Source organism: Thamnophis elegans, chromosome 6, assembly GCF_009769535.1.
Source record: "Thamnophis elegans isolate rThaEle1 chromosome 6, rThaEle1.pri, whole genome shotgun sequence".
Lineage (NCBI taxonomy): Eukaryota > Metazoa > Chordata > Lepidosauria > Squamata > Colubridae > Thamnophis > Thamnophis elegans.
Window position 1 is genome coordinate 59078789 of NC_045546.1, and position 11097 is coordinate 59089885.

The window sequence follows — 11097 nt, forward strand, 5'->3', positions numbered from 1 at the left end:
TTTGAACAGCTGAACTGCAGCTAACAGTCAGCTGAAGTAGCCTGCAGTGCTGCACTCTAATCACTGCGCCACCTCGGCTCTCAATGGTCATACTTATGACCATTGCAGCATCCCAGGGACATATGATCCTCTTTTGCAACCTTATGACAAGCAAAATCAATGGGGACGCAAGACTGACTTAGCAAACAGGTTAATAACGTATCAACTGCTTGCCTCCAGAAGTTGTGAATGCCCCAACACTGGAAGTCTTTAAGAAAATGTTGGATAGCCATTTGTCTGAAACAGTATAGGGTTTCCTGCCTAGGCAGGGAGTTGGACTAGAAGACCTCCAAGGTCCCTTCCAACTCTGATATTGTATTGTATTGTATTGTATAACTGCAATGATTCACTTAACAACTTTGGCAAAAATGTCATAAAATGGGGCAAAACTCACTTAACAAATATTTCACTTAACAACATAAATTTTGGGCTCAATTGTGGTCATACATTGAGGACTACCCATATTAGAATCATGCAGAATTCTAAAAAAAATATCTAACAGAGAACAAAGTTGCTCACATGAGGCCTGAAACACTTCACATCATGTTCTGCACTATGCACTATCCTGGCATGGATAATTTTTAGATACCTTGCATGCATCTGCCATATGATCTTGTTTAAAGGAATAGGCAGCCATTATATTGGCATCCCTTCTACTCTTTAGCATCTTTTGAAGATCAGATCCAAATCGCTGCATATCCTTATAGCACTTAGCAAAAGTACTTTGACTTATATACTGCTTCATAGTAATTTACAGCCCTCTCTAAGCAGTTTACAGAGTCAGCCTATTGCCCCCAACCATCTGAATCCTTATTTTATCCACCTCAAAAAGATCAAAGGCTGAGTCATCCTTGAGCCTGGTGAGCCTACCAAACTGCTGGCAGTCAGGAGAAGTAGCTTGCAGTACTGCATTCTAACCACTGCGCCACCATGGCTCTTACAACTTTCTACATTTTTTCCCAATAGCGATTGGAATTCCTAAGATAGTGTACCTCAATCCTGATGCAGTATCTTAAATATGGCATCATATCATAGATTTGCCTAATTATATTTGGTGGTTATTATTTTGTTTTCAACCCATTTCCTAATTTTCTTTTATTTTTAACAGCATAGCATTCAATTTCATTTATTCCTTTTCATGTTTAAAATAATATAATATTTGCCAAGTCCCTCTTAATATTGTCCTTTTTCCTGTTGTTAAAGAGCAAGGTTTGAAAAATTAATCTACATTACTATTATCTACTTTAGATGCAATTCCTTCATTCTGTTAGAATTTCTTCTGTGAAATGCATATTTGTCATATTTGTGAAAAGTATTTCTCACCTAGTAATGGACAAATTTATCTCCTTTGATTTAATAGCACATCTTTAAAATCCCAAATCACTTTACAGAATTATAAAAACAAAGAATAAGAGTGCAATAAAAGAAAAAGGAATAATTAGAAAAAGAATAAATCACAACATTAAAAACAAAAAACAAACATTCATTAGGGTCATTGCTTGGGGAAAGCCAACACTACTGTGCTTGGCCTTGTGCACAATATGAACATCATTCCACAGGGCAGGTGCTACCTCAGAAAAGATCTGGTTCATGTTGCCACCTAATGGTATTTTGAAAGCCCAGGAATGGAGAACAGAATTCCTCTGAGGATTAAAGGTGTCTGGGAGTGTGATTGAAAATCTCTCTCTCTCTCCCTCCCTTTCTCTCTCTCTCCATATGCACATTTATTATTATCTGCAACAACTCCTTAAATATTTAGAATTGCTTGAAACATGAAACTTGCAGTCAGAAGAATAGTAACATCTAATCCTGAAGTAGCCAATTAATTTCACAAGAGGCCACATGAGAAACTGGAACTAAGATAAAGGACTGAACCAAAAGGGCTGTGAAGGTCCATAGGCACCCACGGACACACCTATGTAAATTTTTAAAAAAACCCAACAGTCACCTTCAAAATAAAAGCAATGCAGTTGTGTTATGTGCATGACATACACATATTTACATTTGATTTCTAATTTCTGTTTGATCTCATGCAGACCAGATAGGGACATTCAAACAGCCAGATGTGCTCCAGGGGCCTTAAATGCTCAGGTCTGATCTGGGGGTGGGTTCCGACAGGCACTACTGCCTGTTTGCTTGTGTGTGCATCACGTGCGTACCACGTGCACATGCACAGTGCAATAAAAACAGTTCTGTGCATGCGCAAAAGCAAAAAATAAGATGGTGGTGCCTATGACGCTGCCTGGAGAATCAATTCGGGGGCATGACATGCCTGGGTTGCTGCCGATTCGCCCGAACCAGTCCGAACTGGTAGGAACCAATCTCTGGTCTGATCTGACTTAATATATTAGTCTGGGTAGTATTCTGCTTGAAAAATGTGGACCGCTCTACTTTAATCATTCCTGCTCCAATAATATTAGAAAACTGTAATTATTTAACATAAGAAAACTGTTTTGTTGTTTTCTGGCACTCAATCTTGAAAAAAAAAATAACCCCCATTAATTGTGAATGTTCTTCCATCCAGGATGTGCCAGCCCTGCCAATAATTGCCACATTTTGGGAAAGGAACTTGCCTTCTGTTCCTGGACTACTGAAATTGATGGGGTTCTCTGTTTTCTTTACATCAGTGGCTGCAGCTGGGTTCTTTGCCTATAAAAAGGATCTCTTGGTGCAAAACTGAAAACAGATATGCTAATAGGAAACTATACAATTTGGTCTGCATATTTATATACATTAACACAATCATTTCCTTCTCATTTAGACTAGGGGTCCTCAACATCTGGGCTGCAGCCCACTACTGGGCTGTGGCCTAATTGGAACTGGCACATGTGTTCATACTGCTTGACTTGCATGAGCAGCGGGATGACACATTTGCGCACATACACACAAAGAGCTCAACTTGCACAAGTCAAGCTATGCACATATGTGCATGTATGCTGGCCTGCTACTTGCACAAGTCAAGCTGTGTGCCTGTGCCCTGACCTGCCACTCAAGTGGCCCGGTTCCCCTCTCCCCACTCCCAGCTAGGCCATGGTTACAAAGGTTGGGGACCCCTGATTTAGACTGTTGATTGCAATTATCTGTATTCTGCCTATTAGTTCAAGGTGTCTTGGAAATTGTGATAGAGTCCAACATCTGTTTCCAAAGGCACTACACAATTTGGCTGCTATAAAAATAATATAGTTGCCTGAAATCCAATTACAGGTAGTCCTCGAGCTATTCATTCACCCTTATGTCTGACCATAGAGACTCTGCAGCATCTCCTGCCTCTCTCCCCATCCCCATCCTCATCCTGCCCTGGGTATCTATATTTGTTCAAGAAAGAAAGCAAAAAACCTGGGATAAACTTGTTGATTTTTCTTCCCCCACCATTAGAGGCTGAAACTAAATTCTCTGTCTGCCCTCCAATCTCAATCCCTTTAACTATCTGATTTGTTAAATTTACTGCATGTCTAGAAAGAGGGGGACAAAATCTGCAAATTAGTTACCTTGATGAGTGACTACCAGGCTGAAGAATATTGTAGAGAAAGGGAAGGAAGCAAGTAAATAATTTTTTTGCCGCTTATTTATCTTCAGGAGCTGAAGAAAAAATTCAGCTCAAAAAAAATATGGCAGCACAAATGTGCAGCAAATCGACATGGCAGAAGTTGGATCCTAAAGGGAGTCATATTGGCAGCAAAAAGCAAACACCCAAAAATGTTACTTACAAGCTGTCTTTGAAATTATAACTGCTACACACGTGCATACATACAGTCATGTGATTGCATTTCACACATGTGGTAATCAGATGCATATATGATCATTTGCAGTGTCCTGTGGTCACATAACCACAGTTTGTGATGTTTTTGCAGATTTCTGAGTTTTTGCTGATTAATAACTATAGTGATTCACTTTATGAGACTTTAATAAAAATGTCATAATTGAGTTAGGTGACATGATAACTCGCTTAACAATTGCAACAACTTATAACTGAAATTCCAGGATCAGTTGTGGTGATTAAGTGAGGATTACTTGCATATCTTAATCAGTAATCCCATTATTTAGGATCAGTGAAGAGCAAATGGAAGAATTTTTGAACCTCTACCTGGCCTATGAAACAGCTATCTAGGATTTCACTAACTTTTTAAGAAATAACTTTCATACTCTCTTTTTCTTAAATATGATAAATGGATACGTTGGCTTTTCAAAAAATTGAATACCTTTTCTCAGGATTCTAATATCCTTCTTAAAAATATAATTAGGCCTAAATCTTGCTTAAGGATTGACAGATATAAAGAGATTTAATTTTGAAAAATGTTTAGCTATAGTATTAGAATGTTTTTCCCTGTCTTCTGCTTCCTCCAAACTGCTTTTGAATGAGATCCCCTTCATTTCCCACCTGACATTAATGTATTTTTATAGATTGAAAGGATTTCTTAATATCATTTGTTGGCTCACTCCTCATTTGATAATATTTAAGTGGGTTGAAAGAGAGAAGTTGATTTTATTTCTTAAAAAATGTTTTGGGTTATATTGCTAGAGATAGATTTATATCAATGATGTGATTTGCACATATAATCTCTAAAGTAGATTTGTCATCTTTCTATTTGACTCTTCTTGGATTGCCCTTCTCAAACGATTGCATCTGAGGGCCTGCAGACTTTGTAGAAGGCAATTTCATTGAAATGGATCTCATTCTGAATGAAGATACTTGGAATTGCACTGTTTAGTATTTTTAAATCAGATGCTACAAGTGGACATCATACTGATATATACAGTATTTAATAGAAGTCTGCCTTCTCAGGGTCACACTAAACTCTTCATTTAATAAGTAGCACTTTTTTTCTCAAGTGTCTTTCTCATAAAAAGTAATAGTGTAGATCAGGACTCAAGAAATTTAAGAGAATCAATTTTTCACTTGGGGGTGGAAGTAAGGCAGAAGCCTCTTAATTTCAGTGAGGTGGTTTTAACATGCTGGTTGTAGATATAAAAGGTCAGGATTAGTTTGGGTCCCATGTTTACTTCTCAGTATGAAAAAAGAACAAGCCTTGTCTGTTACCATGTAATAAAAATAACACTTTAGCTTTTTATAGGCTTATGCTCTTTAATGGCTTGAGGAGTAACAGTAACTTTAGAAGATAGCTGAAATCTGGAAATTTCAAGAATTATCTGCAGAGTGCCAGGCTGGAGGAGCCTGGGCTATCCCATGGTACAGTATGTTCTGACTAGCAGAGGCTTTCCAAAGTCTCTCACACAGGATTCTCCCAGATATGTTACATGCAATGTTACATGTAACAGATGATGTAATGTAAAAGTTACATGAGATGGACCTTGAAGTCCCAGTAGACAATCACTTAAATATGAGTCAACAGTGTGTGGCAGCAGCCAAAAAACCTAATATAATCCTTGGTTGTATAAATAGAGACATAGAATCAAAATCACATGAAGTATTAGTACTGCTTGATAAAGCCTTAGTAAGGCCACAGCTGGAATATTGCATCTAGTTATGATCACCATATTACAAAAAAGGTGTTGAGACTTTGGAAAAAGTACAAAGAAGAGCAACTAAGATGATTAAAACCTGGAGACAAAACCATATGAAGAATGGCTGCAGGATTTGGGTTTGGCTAGTCTAGAGAAAAGAAGGACTAGAGGGGAACATGATAGCAGTATTCCAGTATTAAGAAGCTGCCGCAAAGAGGACGGGGGGTCAACTTATTTTCCAAAGCACCTGAAGGCAGGGCAAGAAGCAATGGATGGAAACTAATCATGGAGAGAAATTAAGAAGAAATTTCCTAACAGTGGGGACAATTGAGCAGTGAAACAGGTTACCTCCAGATGTTGTGGATGCTTCATCACTGGAGATTTTTAAGAAGAGACTGGACAGTCACTTGTATGAAACACTGTAGGTTTCCTGTTTGAACAGAGGGCTGGACTAGAAGACCTTCAAGGTGCCTTCCAGTTCTATTCTGATTGATTGATTAATTGGTTGAAATCATTTTAAATAAACAAGAAAAAATGCAAAGGAAAGGATCAAAGTAAACTTTAACAAAACCTGGCATTGTTTTGTGCCTCTTTCTTCCCTCTGTTAAACACTCACCATAAGCAACAAATGGAATAACATCGCAGCTTTAGTGATGACATCACAGCATTATTATCTCAGAGCACTTCCTACTGTCTGCCAATGACATGGGATAGGAGTAGTAAAATGTACAACTGTTGATGTCACTGATTAATGAAACCCACATGTTTGGTATGCAGACATAATTTTGGGGTTGCTTATAATATCAATTTGGATAAAAATAAAGAGCATTCAGTTACCAAAGAATTATTGCAAGTTGCTAAGGTTTTAAATTTGAACAAACTACTTGAAGATTATTACAGTTTGTCCTTTCGTTCTTCTATAATGCCATAAGAGAAGACATGGTGGTAGGAAATTCTGGCATTTGTGTACATCAAGACATCACAAGGTTGGCAAAGGGTGCATTTATTAAGCAATTGCCTATAATGAATATGAGTGTGAGTAAGAATGCAACCTTTAAATTCTTGGCAGGAGCTGAACTGAGGAAAAAATAGATCCCAGATATAACTCTCATGATTAAATAGGATTGTATTTAGGAAGTCTGCTTCATTTGTAGCTAAGCTCTGAGACTGCCATTATAAAAATTCACTCACAACAATGCCTCCACCCATGCATTAAAATAGTGGACAATTATTGAGAATATATTTCGTTATTCATTTTATTTGTCATTTTCTTCCTCATTCTATGAGATGGGTGAAAGCTGAAATTAATAAATAAATAGAAAATGAAACTCTGTACAAAAAAAAACCCTTAGCTCTTAGTTTTGGATGTACAGTTTGGATTGAATAAAGTGATCTAATCTATGGGCTTTGCTGGAAGATCCTGCTTTAGGCAAAAGGCTGAACCGATTGAAGTTTTGGCCTTCCTAACTCTATGTTTTTATAATATTTCTCAGAAGCAGGTCCAATACTTCAATGGTAATTTATATTGCAATCCAATGCAAGAATCCAAGGAACAGAAAGAATACAAAAGGTTGATGTGGGGAAACCAAAGGCAAAAGTTCATCAACTGCTTGGCTTCTTTTCTTGTTTGAAAAGAACAAAATCAGAAGCTGACCTGGATCTAAAGATAGCTTCTTTGTCACTTTCCCTGAAGCCAGGCAATTCATCTTTCAGAACTGCTAGAAGAGCAGGGCTTTATTTGGGATGAGCAGAACCAACTAACCTGCTTCCTGGCAGTTCTTTGACTTTAGAAATAACTTAAGATATCCTCTAACCTCTAAAGGGTTAGAGTTAAGAAAAACAGAGTCCAATGTTTGTTTCATCCTGCTATTTTTTAACTAACATAACAAAGAAACATGCACATCCACACAGTTGTATTGTTTATTTTATAAGATTTTAAAAGCAGAATCTAATTAATGATTGGGAGAAAATAAATGGAGAAGAGTTAAAAAGTAACTAGAGTGTTTGGAAAATTATAGCCTCTGGGAAGGGAAGGGGTAAGGGTAAGGGATAAGGAAAGGAAAGGATGAGAAGAAATATAGCCTGGAAACTAACTGAAGGAGGAACAAAGTAGAATAGGAATGAGGATAACATCACCAAACATACATTGGTTACAGTTTGTAACAGGAGTCAGTGATATCACAACCTGAGAACAAAATTTGGAGGGCAGTAAGGAGTAATTGTAAGTAATACTATGTATAAATTTTGTCATTGTTGCCATTTCTCATGATATTGCCATTCATCCAGAAGGCTACAATTGGATTGATCCTAAGCTTCATTAAGAGATATATTAATTACTAAATCTGATATTTCCCCCTCCTTACCAAGATTTTTATGTGAAGCATCAAAGATATTAATTCTTGTTCCCGATTTTGTCACCATGACAACTATCTTTGCAATGTAATTGAACTCTTAAACTATATATTGCAGCAAAGCTTCATGGAAATTTTGGAAACAAGTATAAAATAGGTTAGAAATATCTATCCTACTTGGATCAGTTAAACATTATCCCAATGTTCTCCTTTCCACAACTTTCAGGATTTATTTTATGTAAAATAAATAGTCCTATTGTTTATTAGTCCAATGGTAGATTTTGAGCTATTTTGTTCACTTGACAGGCAAAAATGCATATAAATTGTTAGATCTCCAGAAGGCTCATTCGGTCAAGCAGTCTCTTGATGTGAATTGACTAGCTAGATGTCTTCAGAAAGTTCATAGAAAAGGCAGAATAGACCTATCTTTTCAAACTAAGAACAATTATTTCTTCTGAATAACCTATTAATGGCAATTAACATAAGGCATAATTTAAATAATATTTTAATAAGTGACTATTCTTTGGAAAATATTATTAGAAATGTGTTTTTAAAACTTTCATTGAGTGAGAAAAGCACAATATACTGTATGCTGTTGTAATTTATTTTAAAACAAGTGGGATTATGTCTATATATTTTTGATCAGGATGCTGGTCTCCATTTGACTACAGAATCATCATTTTGATAGGTCTTGATGGGTCAGTGTGCAAACATTTTTTATGTTGAAGTGTGCATCTAGTCCTAGAAAGGACAGCAAACAAAATCCCTATGCAGAGTATTGAAGCCAACAGTTCTTGAGGGAGTCAAATTATGTGCTTCACATATACATGCATACACTCTGACTATAAGTCAAATATACATGATAATTTTAAAAGCCATTTCTACTATATACTGGTATCCTGATTTGGATGTCTATAGGTCAAAATATGTACCAAGAAACTAGCACATTTAATTTCTGCCAAGTCTCTTTTTCTCTGTTCAAAGAAAGTGCTCACAGCCCACAACGTAAGAAAAACTTGGGTAAAACCTTTCCCTTGTATCCACAGCATATCAAGAAGCAGGTTTCTAAAACCGAAGACCCATTTTTTAAGTGATAAAAGTAAATATTTAGTCTAAGAAAGAGAAATCTTCATGTACTTAAACTGTTCTGCAAAAATGAATTCACAAGAGACAAGGCAGTTGCCTTTGCAATTCTAAACAGTGCAATTAAAAATTACAATTTTCCATTAAGTAAATTTTATAAGTGACTAAATGTAATGTTCCTTCCAGCATCTCTTCCCTAAAACTTTCTTCTGTAATATGTTGCCATTCAAGGAAATTTTAAAAAATATTCAAAATAAGATTTAATTTTTTTAAATGAAATACCTTGTGTCCTAAAACTGTTGTTGAGCCATTTGCTCCTCGATTATTGTCATGTTTGCCTTTTGTAAAACTAAAGTGACAGTCCAATTGCAAGATATGGGTTTTGTGATTGTGCCTTATATAATTGTACTGTTCTTCTAAAAGTGCCTCTGTGGTGATTGTGTTCATGAAATCTATTATGTTCATTTTCCTATTAAATATGTGTTATATATATTTTTATCTGGCAGCGTGAAGTTTTTTTAACTCACACTGAATAAACATTATCACTTTCTTTTGTTTTGCTTTTGTACATTTATTTGACTATGACAAATGATATAAGAAATGTTTTGGTCTCACATCACTTGTCTCACTGGTGTCTTGCCAAGAGTTAAATGTGAATATAGATATTTGAAAGTGGAACATGCATGTGTGTGTAGAGATCTACCATCAGATTTCCTGCCGCAAATATCTTCTTTCACATTTGTGAAGAAATGACTGAATTCACAAGTATTGCCCTATGAAAATAATTGCTTTTTTCATGGCTTATTGAATAAACCAGAATAGAGTAAAAATATACTACATAAAATCATAAGGTATTGTTTACAAACCACAATAGATGGGATCACACATTTCATGTCAAACCAAACCAAATCAAACCAATCACACAAACAGAAAAAAAATAGATACATGATGTGTGTGTCTAACTGCTTAAACAATTGTATAATCTTTTTCCCCCACCTAAAAATAGCAACAAAAACTTTCCTTCACAAACATAATGTTGGACATGCATTTATCAAATGAATATAAATATAAGGTCTTCAACTGGGAAAATCAGGTTGCTAGAAATATGAAAGAGAAAAGTTGTATTCTTGAGAGACTAGAAATTTGTTTTCACCTCCATGAATTGCTCATTACTTGCATTCTTCTAAATGTCTTTTACTCTACTGCAGCCAATGTTTATTTTTATTTTTCCCAATTCTCTGATTAAAATCAATTAATGTTTACTTTTTCACTTTAGTTATTTTTCCCTATTTTCTCTCTGTGTGTCCCTTCTATATCTTGTTTTACCGTTGCTGTGTTTTATTTTTATTTTTTAATTGTTTTTAATTCCTTAGTGTTTCATTTCTGTCATTTTTATATGTATGCCTCTAATGAGAAAGAATAGATAGCTGATAGTATGAGACTGATCATTTTCATCCAGGAATCCACTCTATGTAACTAAATAAATAAATCACTCTCATGCGATTTGTGCCAGCATAGTCCATTTGGACCAAAGGTCTGGAAACATGCTGAGTTGTCTCCCTGCCAAAACTGATTATTTTCTTGGGAAAACTCTTTTCTACCCTCATTCATGCACTTACATATTGTTCTTTTTATGTATACTTTCTCCCACTTACTTCCATAATTGTAATAGTGATGGGTGTTGCCATGGGTAAAAATAGGCATCAATCCCCATTTTACCCATGGCAACAGTCCAAACCCTTTACACAAAATAAAAGGCAAAGTAATTCTGGAAATGAATTTGGGCATATTACATCATGTTCTGTTTGTGCATCCTTTCTTCCACTTATTTCTGTATTGGTAATAGGTACTATTATCTCCCTGGATGAAATGGGTGTTAACAACTGGTCCAAACCACTTACACAAAATAAAAGGGAAAATAATTCTGGAAACAAAATTGGAGATATTATATCGTGCCATGATGGATCCTTGGCATTAGGACAAGCTTTTAACCTGGATTACTGTATCAGATGCAACATAACGAAGAATTCTGATATTATTCATAGTGCCATGATGCATTCAATATCTTCATCTGCCATAATAACTACATGCATTAGAAATCCAGCTGTAGAAAACATCGAGAAAATGCTTTCATTGTACATAGAACAAAGACAAGGAAGAA

General features: G+C 35.8%; 1 protein-coding gene across 2 annotated transcripts in view; it reads left to right on the plus strand.

Moving 5' to 3' along the window:
* The window catches only part of LOC116510618 (amine oxidase [flavin-containing] B-like), a 102681-nt gene extending 97522 nt beyond the window's left edge, over nt 1-5159 (plus strand). For both annotated transcript variants that reach the window (XM_032220238.1, XM_032220239.1), the window contains one exon: nt 2564-5159. In XM_032220238.1, coding sequence (XP_032076129.1) covers nt 2564-2719 — 156 coding nt within the window. In that variant the 3' untranslated portion in view covers nt 2720-5159. The remainder of the gene's footprint in view (nt 1-2563) is intronic.
* The last annotated feature ends 5938 nt before the right edge of the window (nt 5160-11097 follow it).